The sequence below is a fragment of the Myotis lucifugus genome, unplaced genomic scaffold, assembly GCF_000147115.1.
Source record: "Myotis lucifugus unplaced genomic scaffold, Myoluc2.0 scaffold_19, whole genome shotgun sequence".
Classification (NCBI taxonomy): Eukaryota; Metazoa; Chordata; class Mammalia; order Chiroptera; family Vespertilionidae; genus Myotis; species Myotis lucifugus.
This window is the reverse complement of record NW_005871067.1, coordinates 1,907,816-1,932,355: the sequence shown is the minus strand read 5'-3', so window position 1 is coordinate 1,932,355 and position 24,540 is coordinate 1,907,816. Positions and strand designations below refer to the sequence as shown.

At 39.6% G+C, this 24,540-nt stretch overlaps 1 protein-coding gene across 1 annotated transcript in view; it reads right to left on the bottom strand.

The window, feature by feature from the left end:
* B3GLCT (beta 3-glucosyltransferase) overlaps positions 1–24,540 on the bottom strand; it is a 93,410-nt gene that overhangs the window by 34,948 nt on the left and 33,922 nt on the right. Inside the window, exons 5-9 of the mRNA XM_023751298.1 lie at positions 22,785–22,921; positions 14,238–14,301; positions 13,053–13,172; positions 11,387–11,456; positions 4,759–4,872 (exon numbers count right to left, since the gene is read on the bottom strand). Of these exons, the coding sequence (XP_023607066.1) occupies positions 4,759–4,872; positions 11,387–11,456; positions 13,053–13,172; positions 14,238–14,301; positions 22,785–22,921 (505 nt within the window). The remainder of the gene's footprint in view (positions 1–4,758; positions 4,873–11,386; positions 11,457–13,052; positions 13,173–14,237; positions 14,302–22,784; positions 22,922–24,540) is intronic.

Below are 24,540 nucleotides of genomic sequence, written 5' to 3'. Positions count from 1 at the left end.
CGCTAACAAATAAGAAAAAAATTACAAAGCCTGGCATCTGTCCTTCGATATACTTATTCTGAAGCAACTGGTAGAACCTTAAGTATCACAACCATAGGGAAACAGTGGTGCAAAAGTGGACTTCTAAATCTTCATTCATTTTGTAAGTACTTGCTGTTAAGTTTTAATATGCTGGATACTGTGGCAGGTTCTAGGCTAGGCACTAAGATAGTCATAGGCTCTGGGGCCATGAGATAAATGTCAATGTGTTATTGGAAAATAATGAGGCCATGATAAGAATAAAATGCTTGGGAAGAGAACCCAAGTTGATAAATAGAAAGATGCCTCTCATTTCAACAAAACATTTGGTGACATGCCAGAGAACAAGCTAATATTAATTAATATTAAACCACTCAATTTGACCATTATTTTTGTTATTCATGATCTCTTTCTGTACTTTTAACCATTATGGTATGTATTTTTGAAAGCCACCTCAAATTCCTTTAAGAATACAGTAGAATATAAATATAAACAATAATATTGGATTAAAAATAAGAATGAATAAAGAATGAATGAATAATTGATTATTAAAGCCAACTTAAATAGAAGTTTAAAAAGCAAGATTTAAAAAAAAATTCATCTCAAGTAATTTTTCCAAAACAGACAATAACAAATTCAGTAATACATTTAACCTTGTCAGAAGAAATGATAACTACAGGAACATCTGATTCTACATAGTACTTTTAATAGTACTTATTAATCAAGGCATTATGAGTGACATTACCATAAAACAATAAAAATAAATGACTCTATAGAACTAGAAAATCAATTCACTACTTTATTTTTTTATTCATAAACTATAGGCCCAGTGGGGTCCCTCAGCCTGGCCTGCAGGGATCAGGCCAAAACCAGCTCTCCGACATCCCCCAAGGGGACCCAGATTGTGAGAAGGCATAGGCCAGGCCGGGGGACCCCACCAGTACACAACCGGGGCCAGGGAGAGACCGTGGGAGGGCTCCAGGGCGTGTCCAGCCCGTCTCGCCCAGGCCCGATCGCCCAGTCCCGATCGACCAGACCCCAGCAGCAAGCTAACCTATAGGTCGGAGCATCTGCTCCCTGGTGGTCAGTGTAGTTATAGCAACGGGTCGAACGTCGAACAAATGGTCAGACACTTAACATATTAGGCTTTTATTATATAGGATGGGTTTGGGGAACCAGAAAATTAAACTTGAAATGTGGCAGGAACACTGGATAAAAATTAAGATGAACAAAGAGCATCTGAAGGTATCTACTTACAGATAAAGACAGTACAAAGAAAGAGAATTACAGGCCAATATCTCTAATAAATTTAGATGCTAAAATCCTCAACCATTAGCAAATTGGATCCAGCAACACATTAAAAAAAATCATATAACATGATCAAGTGGGATTTATTCCAGGGATGCAAGGCTCGTACAATATTCACAAATCAATAAATGTGATACATCACATAAACAGATTACATGACAAAAATCACATTGTCATATCACTGATGAAGAAAAAGCACATGAAAAAACCCAACACCCTTTTTGATAAAAACTATCAGCAAAGTGGGAATAGAGGGATCATACCTCAACATAATAAAAGCCATATATGACAAACCTATAGCCAACATCATACTCAATGGGCAAAAACTAAAACTATTTTCCCTAATAACAGGAAAAAGACAGGATGCCCACATTCACCACTCTTGTTCAACATAGTACTGTAAGTGCGAGCCACAGCAACCAGACAAGAAGAAAAAATAAAAGGCATCTAAATCGGAAAGGAGGAAGTAAAAATCTCATTATTCACAGATGACATGATATTGTACACAGAAAACACTAAAGACTCCACCAAAAAACTACTAGATTTAATAAATGAATTTGGCAATGTAATAGGATACAAAATTAACACCCAAACATCTATGGCATTTTTATTTTTTATTTTATTTATTTTTTTAATTTAAATTTTCGGGTACCAAAGGTGCAACCCAGGTGCTCTACAGTGGCGGTGATTAATTCATAACCATGGCTGGCCTCCCACTCATGTCTAGGCTCCCAGGCTGCTCCCTTACGCACCCTAGCCACTCCCTCCTCCCTGCCCGCCTTCCTTGCTCCCAGGCTCCTCATTTCTATGGCATTTTTATACACCAATAATGACCTCTCAGAAAGAGTAACTAAACAAACAATCCCATTTACCAATACAAAAAAAAAAAAGTTAAGACACTGAGTAATAAACTTAACCAAGGGGGTAAAAGACCTGTGTTTGGAAAACTATAGGACATAGAAAAAAGAGATAGAGGAGAGAAAGCTATAAACAAGTGGAAGTATATACCATGTTGATGGACTGGTAAAATCAACATCATTAAAATATCCATACCCAAAGCAATCTATCCATTCAATGCAATCCCTATTAAATTACCAATGGAATATTTCATAGATCTAGAACAAATACTCCAAAAATGTATTTGGAACCAAGGAAGACCCTGAATAGCCACAGAAATCTTGAGAATGAAGAACAAAGTTGGAGGAATCACAATACCAGATACCAAGTTTTATACTACAATGCCACTGTACTCAAAATAGCCTCATATTGGCACAAGAACAGGCATATAGATCAATGGAACAGAACAGAGAACCCAGAAGTTAACCCAAGCAATTACGCTCAATTAATATTTGACAAAGGAGGCAAGAGCATACAATGGAGTCAAGGCAGTCTCTTCAATAAATGATGCTGAGAAAACTGGACAGGTACATGCAAAAAAATGCAACTAGACCACCAACTTACATCATATACAAGAATAAATTCAAACTGGATAAAAGACTTAAATGTAAATCCTGAAATAATAAAAATCTTAAAAGAAACCATAGGCAACAAAATCTCAGACATCTCTCATAGCAATATGTTTACTGATACATCTCCTAGGACAATGGAAACTAAAGGGAAAGTAAGCAAATGGGACTACATCTCTTTTGCACAGCAAAAGAAACCAAAATAATAAGAGAACCTCACTGCATGGGAGAAAATATTTGCCAGTGATACATCTGATACATGTTAATCTCCAAAATATATGGGAAACTCATACAACTTAACAAAAGGAAGACAAACAATCCAATTAAAAAATGGGCAAAGGACCTAAATAGATACTTTTCCAAAGTGGACATACAGAAGGCTAAGACACATATGAAAAAATGCTCCAAGTCACTAATCATCTGACAGATGCAAATCAAAATAATAATGAGGTGCCACCTCATATCTGTCAGAACAGCTATCATCAACAACTCAACAAACGACAAGTGCTGGCAAGAATGTGGACAAAAGGAAACCCTAATACACTGCTGGTGAGAATGCAGACTGATGCAGCCTCTGTGGAAAACAGTATGGAGTTTCCTCAAAAAATTAAAAATAGAATTCCCATTTGACCCAGTGATCCCACTTTTAGGACTCTAGTATATCCTAAGAAATCAGAAACACCAATCAGAAAAATATGATTGGTGCACCCCTATGTTCATAGCAGCGCAATTTACAATAGCTGAGATTTGGAAACAGCCCAAGTGCCCATCAGCATATGAATGGTTATAAAAGCTGTGGTACATTTACACAATGGAATACTACACAGCTGTAAAAAAGAAAGAACTCTACCATTTGCAACAGGATGGATGGCCCTGGAGAGCATTATGCTAAGCAAAATAAGCCAGTCAGAGAAAGATAATTATCATTTGATCTCACTCATTTGTGGAATCTAATGAACAAAATAGATCCAGAAACATAGAAGCATGGAACAGACTGTAGAACCTCAGAAGGAAAGCAGGGGAGGGTGGATGGGCAGAAAGAACACAACCAAAGAACTTGTATGCATATATACTTAACCACTGGACACAGGCGATAGGGCCTGGGGTAGTGGAATGGGGGAGGGAGTGGGCTAGAAGAGGTCAATGGGTGGCGGGGGGAGTGGACATATGTAATACTTCCAACAATAAAGATTTTTTAAAAAGAGGGGAAATACGGTCTAACAAAAATGCCCAAGAGATCAAGTTTGTATTTGTAAAATATTCTTTTTTAATCTGAGGGTTTGGTCTATTTGTCTCTACTTTTTTCATACATGATATATTCTATAAATCAAAGACAAATACACCATTTACCTTACATATGTTTTTAATTAGAAAGCCTGCAATCTGAAGAGAAAATCTAGTGTACTTCCAACAGTTTGCTAAATAGACAACCAGTGTGGAATGTGGTTAAGTGCTACTCAAAGATATACACAAAACAAGCTCAGACCATAAGCTTCCTGAGGGTAGAAACTACCAGATTAATTCCTACTCCCCCGGCATCGAACATAGGCTGGTATACAGCAGTTGGATAATATCCTGACTGGTTAAATTGTTAAAATTAAATGAGGAGAAGCTTTGGTGGAAAGATGATAAATTCACTTTGAACATCCCATTGGGCCACAGTGAATTCTGACGGTATGAAAAGTGTATTGTCAAACTTGAACGTAATTGTCATGTGCTCAGTCATATCAATATGACTTAATAAAAACTTACAACCTGTCTTAGTACTTATAATGCAGTGCTTAATCTGAAAAAGAAAATCAGCCTATATCTATGAGTAAAGACGTTGAGAAGAGAGGAAGAAAAAAACTTACATAAGGCAAAAATTATAGCATCTATAAGATATTTCATTTTATTATTAGTTGAATTTATTCTATTTGCAGAATGGACATGCTGATTAAGAGGAGTGGTATGATGAAGGACTCACCTCTGTCTGTATTAGGAATTCCCAGATCCACTGTAGGAATGGAACTTTCTGCATAGTCACTGTAGTATTCAATGAGACTGGCCTGACCCGCCCACGTCTGCTTTACAATGGGGACTGAAAAAATGAGAGAAGTGATAGTCACTGACAGTTACGTAGAAAAGTTTGGAATCTCAAAGGGGCAGCACAATCCCCTATAAAGAAAGAGAACTGTTACTTGTTCGTTTTCAGGTGTTCCAAGCCTTAGAACTCGCTTTTCTACCCTGAGAAATGCCATATGCACATGAATAAAACCCTCTTCCTGGGCCATTTTCAATATACTCTAGAGCCAAGCACTTTTTACTCCTGGTGATAAATACACTTGCTTCCATATAATAATAAATTTTCTGATTATACTTATTGTGTTTAATCAGTATATAATCAGCAATCTGATTATACTGTTGCATTTAAATTAATTGTAACTAATTTTTCTCTTTGCCCAATTGAGTTCATTTAAAATTTGCAAGTGGATTTTTATAAAGCTTTTTAGGGAGGTGGAAAATATAATTACTTCCAAAGATGAGAATAGTCGATATAGTTCTGAGATGCTATTTTGTCTCTTAAAATGGGGGAGGGTATCTTTTCAAACTACACTGTCCCACCCAAAGATCCCAATAGGACCACCCAACTCTATAAAGGGTGGTCCCAACTCTACCATTGGGAATCACTACATATAATGACTGATGTTATTATTGTACTTTTGAAATATGTGAAATAAGATCTTGAGAACCATTGCAGATTTTAAAACTCCATCATTAACAGATAAATTGTTTTAATAAAATAAACACAAACAACAAAAAACTTTCCTGGTTTTCTGCATTTTAGGGAGAGAGGCTAAAAGGCAGCTCTGTATCCACGCCTGACGTAGAATTCTGCCTGATCACTGTTTGATATTAATTCACTTGACCAACTATCCTAGTAATTATTTGCTTCTGTGTGTTTTTTTAAGTTACTCTCTGCATCTCTAAATATTAAGGAGAAAAAGGTGTTTCTGTTGTATTTTTAATAGAAAAAGCCATCCTACCTAGATTTTATACCCTATTAATTTAAGAACCTCAACTCTGATAAAGTCTTCAGGTCAATATTTTAAGACTATCAGATCTTTTCCTTTTTCCCAGACCAAATAAAAATAAATTATATGCAAAAACTGCCAATGCAATGCCAAATTTAAGTGTTTAGCTATGTAAATCAACAAATTCAGCCACACTCAGATAGCCTTTGTACATAAAATGCAAAAGTGCACCATTTTGTAGTCCATTATTCACCAACTTTAAGAAAGAAAAAAACCTATAAATTCTGGATATTTTCTATAATAATCTCCAAAATACCTATTCTAACCCACCAAATATATTTTATACATTAAAATATAAATTTCTGCAATCATAAAATAAGGCAGATACAAAGACTTCTCCAAGTCAAAACAAAGATGCAGTAAATGACATGGCTGCTATGGGAAAAAATAATCCACACTGTCCTACTTCCAAATTCTAGCACAACAAAAATCTTCATCATGACATTGTACTGGCAGTCTGCTTTGCACATAATGAGCAGAGGACTTACCCGAGAAAGGGCTCCCTGCAGCCTGCAGCCACTAAATATTCCCACTCTTGGGTGAAATGTTCCCCAGCATAAGGTTGGAAAGGTCAAGAATTTTCCTCGGTCCCCAGCACTGGGTTTTATAAGCCATAAAAATTCTACTTCCATTTTTCTCAGCCCTTAGCTGTCAGTTCCTATTGGCTCTAATAAGCCTTATTAAACAGCATAGGTATTTCTTCTCAATTAGCAGATTCAAATGAAATAAAAATCTAGTGTGAGTTAGCTCTTTACCTCTATTTTTTGTTTTCAGTTGAAACAGAAATTTCACTAAAGGTCAGAATTACTATATGACTGGTTCCCCAACACCTAGTACAGTGACTGGGATGTATTAGGCACTTAATAAATAGTCAAATGAGGATTAAATTTTGTAGAAATTCCAACAAGAAGCCTACAGCTATTTTTGGAACTAGTGTAAAGGAAAGTTTTATTCATAACAGTGATTCTTTGGTACAAGATGGGTATCCCCATTACCAATCATTTAAAAATAAACTAACCATTTTAATATAATGAAGTGTTATGACTCGATAGTACCAAAAGCATTCAACAGTTTGTGTTATCTGCCACTATAACTCATGTGGATTTGTCCTATGTGCCAACTGCAAAGAATTTCAAGCTAAGGCTAAGTTTTGTATACTGGTAACAGCAGGTTAAGGCTTTATTTTCAATTAACCAGTGTTGATTCTAAACTATTTAACACTTTAAAAATATTGGTCTATTTTATTAGCTTTATTTGAATTCTAAATTGAATTCATTACATTACTTATATTTTATATAGTATTCAAGCAGTGCTTTCCTAAAGATATTAAACATTGAAAAATATTTCAAAATAGTTACATGATCTAATATCTCATTTTCACATTAGCTGATAGATACTTGATATTATATGGTAGAGAACCAAACTTTCTACCATATAATAAAACAGTGAATGCCTCTTTCCAGGTTTGCTGCAAGATAAGTTAAAATTGGAGCAAAGTAAAATTTGGACTACAACAAAACTCCACTGCACAAAAGGTATAAATCTTCCACGTGCCCTTCCAGTCTTGAGGGGGGAGGAGCAGTGTCTCGCTATGAGGCAAGGAGCACACATTTTCACCCCGAGTTAATTTACCTGCAAAACTCTAATTCCAAATGAAAATGAACTTGACACTTGAACACAATACAAAAACCACCACACAATCAACTGTGATTCTTGATTTTATGGAATCTGCTGTTTTTGACAAACAGACCTATTGTTGCCTCAGTATGCAAGTCAATGACCACAAAATTAGAGATACCTGCCTAAACTGTGTTCTAATTCCTGTTTGTAGAGATGGGGTGGATGGAAGACTGTAAAGCATCCCTCATGGGTGATCTGAAACATTTTAGGGCATCCTGGGATATCTTCATCTGTTCCAAAGCCAGGGGAGAACGGAATGAGCCAACACTTGACTCCCTTCCTCTCTGTAAGAATTAATCTAATCACTCCACTTAACCTAGGGTGTAGCCTTGCCCCTTGCTGCATTTTAATCCAAGCCTCACATTTTAAATTAGCAGATTGTAGGGCAGCAGCTGTCAGCCTCTCTATGGGGTAATCAGAGAACACAGCTACCGCAAACTCCTTTTAATAAGTTTGTTCAGATCCTCCTCTTCTAGACAAGATCACTGCAGTAAAGATATCAAATGGGTATTTTTTAACCTAAAAAGGATAAAGTGTTTATTTTTAGGAGCTCAGGAAGTCGTGAAAAGGAACTAAAGGCTGAGCAAATAGCAATTTAACCTCTGTAATTAGAGGGAGATGGCAGGGGAGCATCTCACAATCAACCATCTGATGAACATGAACCGTGGCTGCCCTGAGATACCTGTGACATGCATACAGGCAAAATGATGCAAAGAACATTCTTCACATTTTCTGACAGCTCACATCACGTAGTGAAGAACACTAACCCAAGAGGAAGTGATCGTGCTGAATATTAAATTCCAGAGATTTCCTTGCTTAAATATAATCAGACATGCTATGCCCAATTTCCTTGCTTTATATAATAATAGTTTCTTAAAACCCTACTAAATGCTTGCATCTCAGAGAGTGTTGCTGTTTCAATGGTATCAACATGTATTTCTTACTTAAGCTAAAAGACAAAATATGCTTTTGTTGCCCATGTTCTAAGATTTTTTTTCATTTAAATCAGAATCCAGACATAAGTAGTTACATGATTGTTAGTTTCACTGATAGGGGAAAAAATACAGGAGGTGAAATAACTTTTTTTTAATTTTGGAACTTGGCTTTATAGGAATAAAGCAATGAGTTCAATGTATATTTTCCCTTGTCTTGATTAGAGTCTTGGACAGAGTGTCCATCCTTCACCCTTTTCCCTGGGAGTTGGCCCACATTATAAGGAGCCAGGAGTAGAGGATGTCACTAGTATCCACTTATGCTCAGTCCCTGGGGGCAGCATACCCACAAGTGACAACCTGCCACCAGATAACTCACTAATGCTACTGCCCACTCTCAATTTGTCAGGCAAACACAGTCTTATTTTCCTTCATTGCCATTTGGCCTTTGTCACTTCAAATGTTTCTACCACAGGAAGGAAAACAATATATACCCCAATCATGTATCCTGCTCAACTACAGCTGTAATATGCTTGGACAGCAATCTAAAGACCCTGCTTGATTTATATTTGAGATCATCTGTGGATTTTAGTTCCTGTCTATCCACAGTGTTGCTGAAAATAAAGGCTACTTCCACAGCATCTGTCCAAGTCAAACTTGACCTTGAGCATAGCAGAGCATCAACACAAATATCAAATAGGATTTATCAAGTGTTCTGTTTGGAATACATCCAAGGAGATCACGTATAGCTGTGCCATGGCAGAAAGAATCTGGGGTTTGGAGCCAGAAAACCTGAGCTCCAGCTGTCCCATCAATAGACCACAGGAACTTGGGCCAGTTGTATCTATTTATACTCACTCAGCTTTCTCTACAATATCAAGTGAATAACATTAGTTATCACATCACAAAGAATATTCAACATGAAATTAGATGACAGAATGTATGTGGAAAAACACACCAGAAAATGTAAAAAAGATAGCAGTCAGCAGCAGTTACTGTGGCACTGTCATTGTAACGAACATGATTACTAGATAATTATTTGTCACAACTGGTAGCTAGACTAGACTTAAAAAAAAAGGAAGGCAGAGCCCAGGGCCGTGTCAGGCTTCACTTACATCCAGCCAGTGGACATCAAAATCCCTAAAATCCTGCTGCCTTAGACTATCTTTCCAAACAAACAAGTCCAAGTTTAAGGAGGGCTTGCCACAGAAACCCACCTGTGAAAGCCTTTTAGGTTTCACTGACCTCCAGATCCAAATTAACAGCAGCAATAAATGCACCTGGCTTGGGGGGAAGGGGGGTTGTTTGAATGCTCCTGACATACTTTTAAGATTCCTTAATTTTTAAAGATTTTGACTTAAAACTTAAAAAACAAAAGCATCAGATGGATATCTTAAAAGATTATTTCAACCTTATGCAAATAAGAGTAATAAAACAGATTATTCAAAACTACAAAATTAAAAGTAGCAACTTTTTCATTTCTGTAGCACATTAAAAATATAATAGCGCCAAAACCGGTTTGGCTCAGTGGATAGAGCGTCGGCCTGCGGACTGAAAGGTCCCAGGTTCGATTCCGGTCAAGGGCATGTACCTGGGTTGCGGGCACATCCCCAGTGGGGAGTGTGCAGGAGGCAGCTGATCGATGTTTCTCTCTCATCGATGTTTCTGACTCTCTATCTCTCTCCCTTCCTCTCTGTAAAAAATCAATAAAATATATTTAAAAAAAATAAATAAATAAAAAAAAATAAAAATATAATAGGAATGGTCCCTAATTTTACTGTCACTTGAAAAATGTGTTTCAAAAGAGAAAATACCACTACCATCACCACTACCATCACCACCACTACCACAGCCACCACCATCATCACCACCATTATCACTTCCACCACCGTTCTTAACATTTTAATGTCAAAGCACTCACTACTCTACGTGCAGCGTCAAGATCCAAGTAAAATAAATTAATTCAAACACTTCTGTTTGATGTTTAAAAAAAAAAGCGCAGCCTAGTTCATTTCCTTTATACTTTTTTGTGAAAGATATTTTTCAAGAATCATCCCACAAAGCCATTCTAGATTATGGTAAAAGCAAAAGGATATTAAATCTAGGTTAAATTTGTGATAAATGAAAAATTTACCTGCTACATTGAATTTAATAGTATTTTATGACTCCTTATATAATGAATGCTATATTTACTTAGGCTGATTTAATATGACTTGGAACTTAAGATGACTATTTTAGGTAAACATAAAGGTTTATAGTTAACCTATTTTAAGATACTGTTGATTATAACCACATTTTAATTGATGTCAATGTCTTAGAATTCTGTAAGGATGGAAAATTTGAATAAAAACATCCACCTGCATGCCAGGATTTCCTTATGAAGGGACCACTGCTTATAAGGCACTTTCCCCCTTTCTCTTATATATTTACTCGTGAAAAAATTCATGTCTTAAAAGTTCCAATATGTGCATCTGAGATAAATGTAAAAAGAAGGAACAGTCTTTAAGAAACATTCCTTCTTGGTCACATTGAAATCCCATCTAATATTCTCAAACTGAAAGTTCAGAGACTATGCATCAATGTAACAGGACATTGTTTTGCAAAACGCATTCTTATTCACATAGTGTTCCAAGATTGCAACAGCTGAGCGTGTCCATTTCCCATTTAAAACACTGCTTTAAATAGTAGTTAGAAGTTAGGACCACTCAGGTTCCAATATAAAATTGTCCTTTCTAATTGCTCTCGGTGATTGAAATGATATGACGAGGAATATTGGTTAATTAATGCATTCACTTCAACGATATATGTGTCATTATGCCTTTCTTAAGTTGATATCTGGTTTTTACTTTTTTTAAGACGGCAATTCGGAATCTAAAAATTCAATAAAAATGAATAACCCAAAACATACTTCTATCATCATGAAATTTCTTGCATGTTTTTACTGCAACAAAAATATCCTCCTTCTTCACTGGATTTCCCTAAAAAACAAGGAAAAATAGATGCATATATGAGTGCATGTTATCTTAACTTCCTACCCACTTCAGATCTCACATGCTCTCGAGGTCAAATGCATTAGTATCAGGGACATCTTCCTGTTTCCAGGAAGAAGTTTTAGGGGGGAAAGGAACTGTAGCTCAACTGAAAACAAAGCCTTTGATGTCAGCCAGACCAGGACTGGAATCCTAGCTCTGCTACTCATACAACGTGTCATCTGGACAAGTCCATTCCGCTCTCTGAATTTCAGTCTGCCATTTAAAAAGTGGGAGAAGTAACCACCAGTAAAACTGCTTTTATTAAAGTACACCATAGGTGCCCAATAAATGTCAGCTATATTCCCTTTTCTTTTTCTGGTTGGTAAAGATTTTGACAAAAGGAGAGAACTAAGGGGATGTCAGTGTAAAATAAGAGATGAATCCCTTTGGTGGGCCTGAACTTACTGTGATGTTTAAAGTATTTTTATGGTCCTTTTATTGTCTACCCAAGTCTAGGCTACACTGCTGTTCTGTCCTATGCCAAAGGTAGAATTACTTCAAACATCTGATGGCGGGGAGGGCTGGAGCCCTGAGCTGGCTCCAGTCCAGCTGATCACTCAGATGAAAGGGGGCACATAGAGAGATCTGTGGACAACTCACTCCCAAGGCCACGGACTGCATCATGGGAGTTCTGACTGCTTTATCACCTGTTTAGGCCTTCAATAAAATTCAGTCATGCCTCCTACATCACTTGGGATTGGTACGTAGTGACATTTAACCACAGCTCTGTCATGTCACTCAAGGTACTAGGAGGTCGCCCTCCCCACTAGATTCCCTAGAACAAGCATTAAAGAACAAGCAAGTATAATGTCTACAATTGAGCAAACATTACAGATTCACCCCATTGTTGCAGTGTGTGTAATGTGTGTGTGTGTGTAAAAGAAAGAAAAAACATATATTCATCTTTCAAAATGCAACACATAGACTTCTGTGTGACTGACTTGAGAATAACAGAAAACATATGAGGGTGGTGAGTAAATGTTTCCTTATGAGGAAGAACTCGTCACAACCTAGTGAGCTTCGGGGTCTTCAGGCTTGTCCTGGGGACTGGACTGAGGGCTGCCATAAGGAGGAAGTTCATTCTGGACGTTCTGGACAGTGTCAGGTGAGATCAACATGGGGTCACCAGCTGAGAGAGTAATGAGATGGGCTGAGGAGAGGCGTGGGTATCATGGGAAATGTTTGAAATTGCCTTTCTAGAAAATGAACTAGGTATTCCGATAAACACTTGCTATATCATCAACAAAAGAAGTGACTCTGAAGAGCATGGCAGGCAATGCTGCACGGAGGCTCTGGGGGAGGCTGTGCTGGTCACTGTGCAGCCTCGAGCAAGGATTCCTCAGTGCTTCTCTCTTTCCTCTGTAAAATGGGGTGGCGACAGTGCTTACCTTAGAGGGCTGTTATTAATAGAAACATGACGTACAGTTCTTACCTGGGGCACAACAAACAATTGTTTTTCAGTATGCAAAGTACTGGGACAACATATGCACAGCAGGTACATTATCCTTTGACGTGCAAGGACGTTTTTCTTCTATTACTTACACACAGGGGGAGGGAAGAGTGGGATGTGGTAGCACAGTGGGCGTCCATGCCATCTGTACACAACTCAGGCACTGGAGTGAGGGGAGGTCCGTTACCATTGTCCCAGATGTAGAGGGCGATCTGTCAGAAGGTGGAGACCAGCAGTGAGGGAAAGAACTCAACCAACGCCACACGTATAGAAGGTATGCAACAGTTCCAGGAAGAGCAATCACACTTTCTATAGGCAGTATGAGATGGAAGCATGTCAATTTGTCAATATTCAACAGCTCTTTACTTACAAAAATAGTAATTCCATATGTACTGACCTATCTTTTATTAACAACAATGAACTAAGAATCAATATTCTGACCTGCAAAAAATTCCGAAGTTGTTACAATCAATTGTAGGGAAGCTATTATGAGGATTCCCAAACAACACAGAGAAAGATGCAAGAAAATATTATCATGACTGGTTTCCTGCAGTATGGTAATGACATAGCCTAACCACCCGACTTGCTGAAAATATTGACAAATGTAGACAAAATATCTTTAAAATCACTGTAAATGGCTTGCTAAATTGGCACAAAAGTGTAGAGCTTGTAAGGACAAAAATGCAAGAGTGAGAATCTGGGTCAAGGACACCAAGGACAACAGCCTTCCTGTGGGATGCGGAGTTTCTGTTTTGAGTTCTGAGCAGACAGGCTATGACCCACCGAGGTAGGGTGTCTAACAGCAAACCTCACAGAGCTGGGAATCTGGAACCAGATGGAGGGGAAGCCATCTCCAAATCTCCTCTGGGATTTTGTAACCAAAAGCTAGGCCTTCCTAACTGTTCCCCTTACGTGGTCCAAACACCTCAGAGGGATTTAAAGTGGCCCCACATCAGTACAACTGGCAGCAAAAGCAAGTACAAGTCCTTGCTGAGGAGCCAGGACCTCAATGCAGGACTGAGAGGATTGTGAGACAAAGTTCCAAAGGAGCAGGAACACTCAGAGAACCCACAAAAACACAAAGAAATGAGCTGATGAGCAAGCACCAGCAGACACAACTTCATCCAGACTGGCCGGAGTGGAATGACCTCGGTGTGGAGAGATGCATGGGTGGTGGGGGAGATGCGCTGATAGGGAATACAGGACAGACACCTTTTATACCAGTGGACATGAATTCCTGATTACTGAGACTTTTAACCAAATAAACCATGACATACCTCATGTTTCAAATCTATTGTAAAGTCGGACCTCAGGGCCTCACTCTTTAACCTCTTGGTAAGCCTAGGAAATAGAGACAATTTGATGGTTTTTTCTTAAAACAGAAGTGTCAAACAAGAATAAAACATTCTTGAGATTTTCCCATGTTTGAAAACAGGCAAAAGTACAAATTTTAAAATAAAAACAGGAATTTAATATCTGTGATACAAAGGACTGTGAAAATGCAAGGATTGTTTCAAATGCAGCATTCATTATTATAACATCTAGCAAATACTGTAAAATACAATGCAATAAAAATGCCTTTTTTTAAAAAGCCCTAAAGTTTGTTGACTCCTGATAATCCTTACACTAAATAATGACAGAGGAAGAAAAAGACAGAAAAACAAAAAGCTTGCTTTTCACCCTCCAACTTCTACCCAAGTGAATTACAATTTGTGGAGATTTAGTGGAAGAGAGCACGTGGTGTTGGGGAAGAATGTCTTTTTCTTACTTGAAAAATCTTCAATGGCTCCTTGCAATGCACAATCAAGCCCCAAGCCCCTGGGCCCAGGCATGAGAGCCCCTCCATGCCTCTCCGCCTCCCCAGCCCCTCAGCACCACCTGCCCCAAGCAGGGCACACTCCTGCCTGATCTCTTCTCCTGCTGCACCGCTGCCTCGAAAGCCCTCACCCAGCCTTTACTTGGCAAACTTTCTTCAAGACCAAACTCAAGGCCACCTTCTCTGTGAAACCTTTCCAGACTTACCCACCAGAACAAATGAAAACTTCCTTTGCTCCCAGAGGAGGAAGCACTGCCCCATTAGCTTTGTCACATTCATTAGTCTGTTGTGCATACATCCTTCCCTGTGCTACACCTTCTGAGTCCTGCCAGCACTGCCCACCGTGCTTTGGCCAAAGTGAGCACTCAGTGAGCAGCCTGAATTGACAGGCAGGATATTCTCTGATTCCAAGCTGAGGGAGGTAGAATTACATACTTAAAGACCACTGGGATTCCATATGGCTCTATAGATTCATTACAGGGTTAGAGATGAGACCATCAATTCCAATTATAAACCTCCTAATATAAATTTTAAGTATAAAGAAATAACGGTGATTTTAAAAGAAAGTAGTAATAAGTTTCAAAAGTGTTTACTGAGTTTTTAGCCTTGGTTAAGCAACAGGTATTTCTTCAAAAAAGTACTTTTTATTAGAGGAAAGATAAAGAAGAGTTATAATTTCAGTTTAGTTATAAAGCATTGGTCTCATGGTTGATGCTAACGTAGTCAGGTGGCTCCAAAAGAAGCCCCATGCAATCTCTGTCGATTCCTACTTGGTCTCTGCCCACAGATTTGTGAGTTGGAGTGGGCAATGGTACAGGAAAGGACAATATACTCAGGCATATTCCAATATATATCAAGAGAAAAAAGGTCAGCCCTGGCATGGAATCTTATCCAGTTCGAATTCTACTAATTTGGAGCCAGTTTTTATAAATAAACGATATCAAGGTAACTTTGGAAACTGGACTCATGCCAAGTGCCTCCAAAATCTGATCAGACCACAATTAGACTCCAAAGACAGAAAAAGTCACACCTTGCTACAAGCAAGGGACACAAAGCTGTGATCAGAATCCAATGTCAGGCGACACCCATTGTGAGATGGTCACACTACACATGCCCCTTCTTAACAGACAATAAACACCTCTAAACTGTTAGCCTAAATATGCCCTCTACCTTTGTCTTTAAGTTTCTCATTCAATTCTTGAGTTTTTTTCTTTGGGGGGAACCTTAGAGAGGGGAAAAGTGAAGACCAAGGATTGTGTCTTAAAGATAAACAATGACCAACTGGAGGACAAATAAATATGTGCACTGACATTTTTAAGTGGCTGTGTCTAGCAGCCCATGGAGTGATGGCTACCTCAACATCACCAAGTTCATGTTGATGGGTCACCTCATGTGACCACGTGACACGGTGAGCCTAAGTCAGTCACCTGCAAATGTGTTTAGTTCTAAAAGTATGCAGGATATTCCCCTAACATAAAAGGCTAGTCCTAGTAGTGGGAACTTATTTACACTTTTCTATATACCAAGCGAGACAGCACAAGGGGTTTTTAAATGCTAATTTCAGTAATCAACAAAGCCCCCCAAAAAACAATGAAGGCCAGAAATTTCAATTGCTTAGATAAAATATTTCCTCATTAAATATTCAGTTCCTGTCAAATATGACATTTGCTATTCAGCTTTCCTATTTTTGGAAGGCGTTAAGTCATGCCCCAATAACAGTTCTAAGGGCACACCAGCTAGACTGGAAACTACAACAGACGTAGGGCCTCTTCGACTCCATTCCAGGAAATCTTCCCACGAGACTTTTCTGGTTCCACTTGCAAGCCAGTCAACAGAGTGAGCTATTGAAGGAAACCTAGGTCAAGGTGGGAAAATAATGGCGAGCAGTAACAGTGTTCTGTAGTAACACCTAACTGAAGAAATCACCTTATTGGAAATTAATGAGTTTCTCTGAAGATGCTAGCAAGTTTTTATGGATTCTCTTAGAAGATCCCACAGGTCGATCACCAGGAAATGTTGAGCAGTGTTAATTCAAACCTCACTGATGTGAGACTGCTAGGGAAAATAATATTTTTGGTGGGAAAATAGTCTCAGAAAGTGTGTCTTGACCACCTTTAAGTAACCAGTTTGTCTGGTGACTTGAGCTGGAGAAACACATTTGTAACTGTAACTATAAATTGTTCTGCCTACTGCATGAGCTAGAAAGTCACGGAAAGGAGACAGAGGGAATCAACATTTTAATAGAGGGTGCTGTCCATCACCTACACAATACAGTTTCCCCTTCCTTCTTCCCAAGAGATTCCGGTTTTGAATAATTCTTGAACTCGATAAATGGACTCCAGGGTCAGAATTAGTTTGAGCCCAACCCAAGCACTGAAATTCCCTGGCAAGTGTTAATGGTCCAGAGGTTGGTACATGCCTGAAGTTGATCCAACCAACTTTACTTGGACAAGGTCCAACTAAAGACTGATAAGCATTTACTTCCATGGTTAGAGAGGTTCTCTACTCCTGGACACAAATAAAACACACTAGTCCATAGTGTCTTGAAACCACAAAGGGAACCAGATTTAGGATGAACTGAAGCTGTGTACTCAGCAGGAGAGACAGAGAGAACCAGGGTCCTCAGCAACACTGTTGATCTCCTGCAACAAACCACCACAGACCTCAGACATCAGTGAGGTTTGAATTAACAGTAATAATATGTCCTTCATCCAGCCTGAGAACTACATAGCTCCCAATTACAGGAGGAAATCAAGTCGGCACATTAGCTTTGGAATGGGGAGAAGCCAACTGGGAAGATCCAGTTTTGCAGTTGATGGAGCTAATTGGTACTTATGCCTCCTTTATTCTAACTATAATACTAATTTCTTGAAAAATATAAATAAGAATCTCCTATTGGGAGTTCTGTATCTGAGTCACATTAGCTACTATGTTAGATGGATTATATCATTTTTTTGTTTGATTACTTGTCTGTATCATGAGAAAAAGAAAATACAGTCTAAGAAAAGCAGAATTTTTAATTTGGTCCTGTGGTAGAGTCTGCATTTTTATTTTGTTTTGTTTCTGCTGGCAGTGGAAAGGGAAGAAAGACAGGGAGAAGACCATGAACATTAATTAACTACAAACATTCCATGGTTTGTTGGTAATTGTTCAGTGTTGTGAAAGCAGATGACACTCAATATGGAAGCTAACTGGTGCCTCCTTCCTCTATCATGCTATTATTATGGGGCAAGTACTAGAAATTTTCTGAACTCATGAAAAAGATTAGTCTTTTGGCCCAAATTCCCTTAGCTGTAGCTCCCTACACATACTACTGCAGTGGCATGAGGTACTAAGCTTGTCCAAAAGGGAGTGAGCTGGCACTTGTCAACGGGTGTTTTCAATGACTTCATAAACACAAGGAAGAGAATGATGTGCCTGTGGGACTACTTCTACAGGATGCCAGGCAATCCATATCGTAAGTGTCGAATATGTTGGCTGGTGCACGACCTGCAGCCCCAATTCACAAAGCCCTGGCAGCTGGTCACATGGTGACATGAGGTAGTTAGGAGATGAGCCATGGAACCTGCCAATGCTTGGTGGCCTCTACACATGTGAGCAGTGAGGCCAGAGAGCAGAATCATAGACCCAGAGGTTTCATACACCAGGTGAAGCCTTAATGCCAGCATGGCGAGCAGTAAGACTGGACAAAGCTAACCTGTATGAGGATAGTGGGAGTCAAAGACATGTTCAAGACACATCACTACCAACCACCTGGCTTAAAAAGGGAAGGTAGGTATTTCTTTATTTTTTAATATGTTTTTTTAATTCTTTATTTTTTAAAGTATTACATGAGTCTCCTTTTTCCCCCCATTGACCTCTCCTCTGCCACCCCCTCCCCCAAGCACAGGCCCTCACCCTGTCTGTGTCCATTGGTTTTGCTCATATGCATGCATACAAGTCCTTTGGCTGATCTCTTATCCCCCACTTCCCTCATAGGTTGTACAGTCTGTTCGATGCTTCTATGTCTCTGGTTCTATTTTTGTTAATATGTTTTTTATTGATTTCAGAGAGGAAGGGAGGAGGATAGAGATGGAAACATCAATGATGAGAGAGAATCATTGATCAGCTGCCTCCTGCACGCCCCACATTGGGGATCGAGCCTGAAACCCAGGCATGTGCCCTGACTAGGAATCGAACCGTGACCTCTAGGTTCATAGGTCGATGCTCAAGCACTGAGCCAAGCCAGGCAGGCAAAGGTAGGTATTTCTTACACCTAATTCAATAAAAGGTAAATTGCATTCAGCATCAAAATAGGTCTCCAAGAAGGTCCTTGCTAACTGGGGAAATAGGGATGGAAGAAGGAAGGTGAACTCTCTAGACTAGCAGGATTTGTATCCAGGACGAGAGGCCCTCAAGTTCAAAGGGGTGGGATAAAGAAAGCAGTTATGCTGGCTTCAGAGAAATGGTTATAACCCCAGGCTTACTGTACAGGCTCTTTGTAGATCTGTTGGTTTCCTCTTTAGCCCTGGGGGAAGGAAGTGCTGTCTGCACTCAGAGAACATCATAGGACAGGTTATAGCTGTACTTGTCCCTCTCTCAAGAGAAAGACAATTCTCTCTCCTCAGTACCCCTGCCCTCTGCCCCAACCCATCTAAGAATGGAGCAGGAAAACTGAGGATCCTCCTGGACATGCCTGGTGCAGACTGGGAGCAGGGTGTCCTTGCTCTGCTGTCTCAGGACAGGCATAGGGTCACAGTTTTAGTTGAAAATAACAGAATCCACTGTCATCAGTTTAAGCACAAAATCCTATATAATAAAAGGGAAATATGCAAAATGACCATCACTCCATCACAAAGATGGCGGTGCCCACAGCGAAGACTGGGGGTGGGGGGGGACGTTCTGTAACACAAGATGGCCGCACCCACAGCAGAGGCCAAGTTCCCATAACAAGTCTTAACGAGCAATCAGCAGGGACCTGAGGCTGTGCCCCCGCCCCCCGTGGGGCTGGACAGTGAACCTCAGATTGTACCCCCCGCCCCGGCGCCAGGTGGGGGGACCTCAGGCTGTGCCCCCACCCAGCAGGGCTTGACGGGGGACCTGAGGCTGCGCTCCCTGCCCAGTGGGGCTTGATGGGGGACCTCAGGCCATGCACCCTGCCCCGGCACCAGGCCAGGGGACCTCAGGCCACGCCCCCACCCAGCAGGGCTTGACAGGGGACCTTAGGCCACACCACCCATCCTGGTGCCAGGCTGGGGGACCTCAGGCCACGCCCCCCACCCAGCAGGGCTTGACGGGGGACCTCAAGCTGCACCCCTCACCCGGCACCGGGCCAGGAGACCTGAGGCTGCATCCCCTGCCTGGTGGGGCTTGACTGGGGACCTCAGGCCACATCCTCCACCTGGTGGGGCTTGACAGGGGACCTCAAGGCATGCCCCCTGTCCTGGCCTAGGCTGGGGGACCTCAGGCCGCGCCCCCCCCCAGGGCCAGAGCAGGGTACCTGAGGCTGCACCCCCCTACCCACTGGGGCTTAACAAGAGTGGGACTGGCTGGGTCTGTATCTAGCCCAATGGGGGTGGGGCCAGCTGGGTCTGGGTCTCGTGTGATTTCGAGGCGCACATGAGTGGGTGGGGACTTGACTCTGGGTTCCATGGTGCAACCCAGACTCTGACAGGAGGAAGATTTTCATATACATTTTACTAATTTTCTTTTATCTCTGACACTTCTATTATAGAAAAAGGGCAAATAGCAATATTAAAACATTTCCTCTAATTAATCCCCTTTTAATGTGCACAAATTTCGTGCACTGGGCCACTAGTACATTTATAAAAGCATATAGGAGGCTCACAGGATTACTGGAAAGTCAGAAGAAACTCTAGGCAGAGATTGTCACAATAACCTGACAGAAATGGGTGGTCAAGGGATTGTGGCCTCTGCCTCTATTAGGAAGCTGCTAATCATCAGGGAGCCACTGTCTTGGCTGCCAGACCCCAAATGATCCCTCTCCTATCATAACCTCTCAGACCAAATGGTTCCCCATGCATTATCTCTTTCTCCTTATAACTCAGTTCCCAAAAAGAATTTTCCATGGGTCACTTACCTGATGGAAGCTGCCTCCCCCCGCCCCCCGCCCGGCCCCCACGTGGGGCTGTTCCCTAACAGTAAGGAAGGCTAAACAGCAGAGTGTTGTTGATGTAATTTTTGGATTCTCAACATAAAATATTATTAACCTTGAAAATATTTTGTCAAGGAGGGAATTACACTATAAGGAACTTTCAAGTGTCAAGGGATTCGTCAAGCAGTTTCAGCCAGCCACTAATGACAAGGTATCTACTACCTCTATACCTACAACTGGCCAGGAAGCTTTTCAAGACTCCAAACCCTAGATATAGCACACTTCATGTAAGAAATAATAGAAACCTTTCACCCTTGAAGACATAAAGGCCACAACTGCTTAATCATCTTTCCATTCCTTAAAAATTACACACACATAATAATCTGAAGTATTCAGATTAAAGAGGACCTGTTAATTACCACATTTCTCCAGAATTACAACTTAATTATCTTTATTTTCCACATCTAAAAAACCATCATAAAATAAAATAAATAAATAATAAAAAATAAAATAAAAAGCATTAAATAAATAAATTATTAAATAATAACATTATTAAATAAATAACAAAAATAAAATAAAAAAGCATTATTGTAATTATACACACAAAGAGCTAGGTATGAGTATCTACAATTCCTCTGTCCCTCTGTGTGACCCATGTTTAAGCATGCATACCCATGCACATGACTAGTAATCAACTGCCAATCCCAGGTGTGTTACTGATTTGCTTTCTTACTGACAAAGTCAGGCCTATTTATTGTTAACTAGATCCATTAACAATAGTAATAACACTCTTTTGAGATGATAGATAGATAGATAGATATAGATATATATAGATATAGATACAGATATAATAAAAGCCTAATATATAATATTATATATTATATAATAAAAGCCTATATAATAAAAGCCTAATATGCTAAGTGTCTGGTCGTCCATTCAACCAAAGTGTAATATGCTAATGATATGCTAAGGCCGCTCAACCGCTTGCTATGATGTGCACTGACCACCAGGGGGCAGATGCTCCAACTGGTAGGATAGCTTGCTGCTGGGGTCCGGCCAATTGGGACTGAGTGAGGTGGGCCAACACGCCCTGGATCCCTCCCGTGGTCCCTCCCCAGCTGGCCAACATCCTGTGTCTCTCCCCGGCCCCAATCATGCACTGGTGGGGTCCCTTGTCCTGGCCTGCACCCTCTCACAATCCAGGACACCTCAGTTTTGGCCCAATCCCGCAGAGCAGGTCAAGGGACCCCACTTGTGCACAAATTCGTGCACCAAGCCTCTAGTATGTGTATATATCTAGTATGTGTATATATCTATATATCTATATATCTATATCTATATCTATATCTATATATGTTAAATAATGAGGGAGAGGGAAAGAAACATTGATATGAGAGAGAAACATCGATCAGTTGCCTCCTTCATGCACCCTGACCAGGAATCAAACCTACAACCTGGGTATGTGCCCTGACAAGAATTGAACTGGTAACCTTTTGGTGCAAAGGACGATGTTCAACCAATGAGACATACCAGCCAGGGCAACAACAGTAATAACCCATGAAGGTAGACTTCTCCGAGCATGTATGTGCCCTCCCTTAGTCTCACAATTTATTTTTTGTTTGTTTGTTTTAATTTTTATTGAATATATTGGGATAACATTGGTTAATAAAATTATACAGGTTTCACATGTATAATCTATCACCTATATCACAATTAACTATTCACCTTATTTTGCAGGTGAGTACTATTAATAAGGAAGCACAGAGGGGTTGAGTGATGAGTCTGAGGGGACTAGTAAGTGATGAGGCAGAAGAACTTTCCACTCTACCACATACTACCTCTGGCTGAAAACCTATTTAAGATCCATTAATTATAACACTCAACAAAATTTAAAAAAATCTAATAAATTCTTACTTGTTTAAAAGTGGAATACTAATGGCCCAGCCAGCAGCAAAGTCTGGGTATTTAAAAATTGTAGGATTTTCAGAAAAGGCATAATGGTGAATTATTGTAGATTCTTCATCATGTAATGCTTTTCCTAAAAACCAGTCCTGTTAAATAAAGATATAAAATGTCATTTAAAAAAAAATTCATGTCACATCAAAAACAAAGTCTTATAAGTAGTTTTAGCTAATTAAATATTTGAGTTAATAAAGAATTAGCACAGATTATATATTTTTTAATTTTCTTAACAAAAATATAACTAATATTCATGACAGTTAACAGAGCATAATTTTTGTCTATAAAGAGAGTAATTTAATATATCATCAGGATAAATAAAATCTAGTCATTATACCATAACTATATAAGTAGTATTTTATAAAATATTCCGTATCAAAACATTATTAAGGCAAAGTAAACAGTTTACCCTATACCCCACGGAAGTTTGCAAAGAATTTGAAAAATTCCTTCCTGAATCAGTGCCTATTTTATTCATTTATTCATTCATTCACTCCATTAACATATATTATTAGTTATTATCAATTTCCATTTAACTTTGATTCCACATCAGACAGGAAGATAGCTTACACAATAGTGGGAAGACAGAAAATAAGGGAATAAAGTGAGTTCAGATAGTGACTGCAATGTGCTCTGATGAAAATGTACACAGTGACTAGGGGACTATCCTGGAAAGAGGTGACAATTGAACTAAAGAGCAAGTACTATCAAGGAGCTAGCTATGCACAAATCTGGGGAATAAAAGTCAAGGCAGTTAATACAAAGTCTCTCAGGTGGGAAAGAGCTTGATACATTTGATGAAAGAAGGAAATCTAGTGCGGCTAGAATATACTGGGAGTGAAGAAACAAGGTATAAGAGAAAGGCAGAAGATAGATAAGAGTGGCTTTTACATGCCAGTGGAATGTAACACAGACTTTATTCTAAATGCAGTGGAAGACTCCCACTTCTGGCCACAACAGAATAGCCTGGCTCAGGCCTACTCCCACACTGACGACAAGTATAAAAACTGGAGAAATTACTTAAAAAAAATTGATTGAGAGAGTCAAAAAACAACGAAGACAGTAAGGGCTAATAACCCAGAGAAAAGGTGTGCCCATCCATGGAAACCCCATACCCATCTCCTTTTACTCTCAGGAATTTACTGATTCCCAGAGCAGAGAAGAACACACCACAGAAAGCAGCAGCTGAGGACTCTGCAACCTCACTAGACTAAAACAGAGGCTGGAGCTGGAGATTGCCGAAAAGGTAGGGATTTAAGAGGATCCCAGTGAAGTGAGCCCAAAATTCCATATGTAATCTTCCTTCAATACCAAAGCCAAAGGAAAAATCAAGACGTGGAAAACAGCAGTGGAGAGGCTAAAAAGCTGAGCACTGACTTCAGCAGTGATGCAGGGGAGCCCCAAGCTGAAGTACAGGGTCTGCCAGGGGAGAGGGGTCTAAGAGTAAGGACATAGACATGGCCAAACAAGGTCTACAACCTAGAATATTAATTTTCCTGCAGGATGGGTTATCATCCACAGACTCATTAATTTTTCTGTTGTTTAGTGAAAAATGACCAGGCATGACAAGCAACAAGACCCCACCAAAAACAAAAGGAAAACAAAAAACGGAAACCCACAGATAAATCAGATTTTGCAGTTATCAAAAACATAAGTATGACTTACATATTTAATGAAATAGATGAAAAGATGAAAAATTTTACCAAAGAAC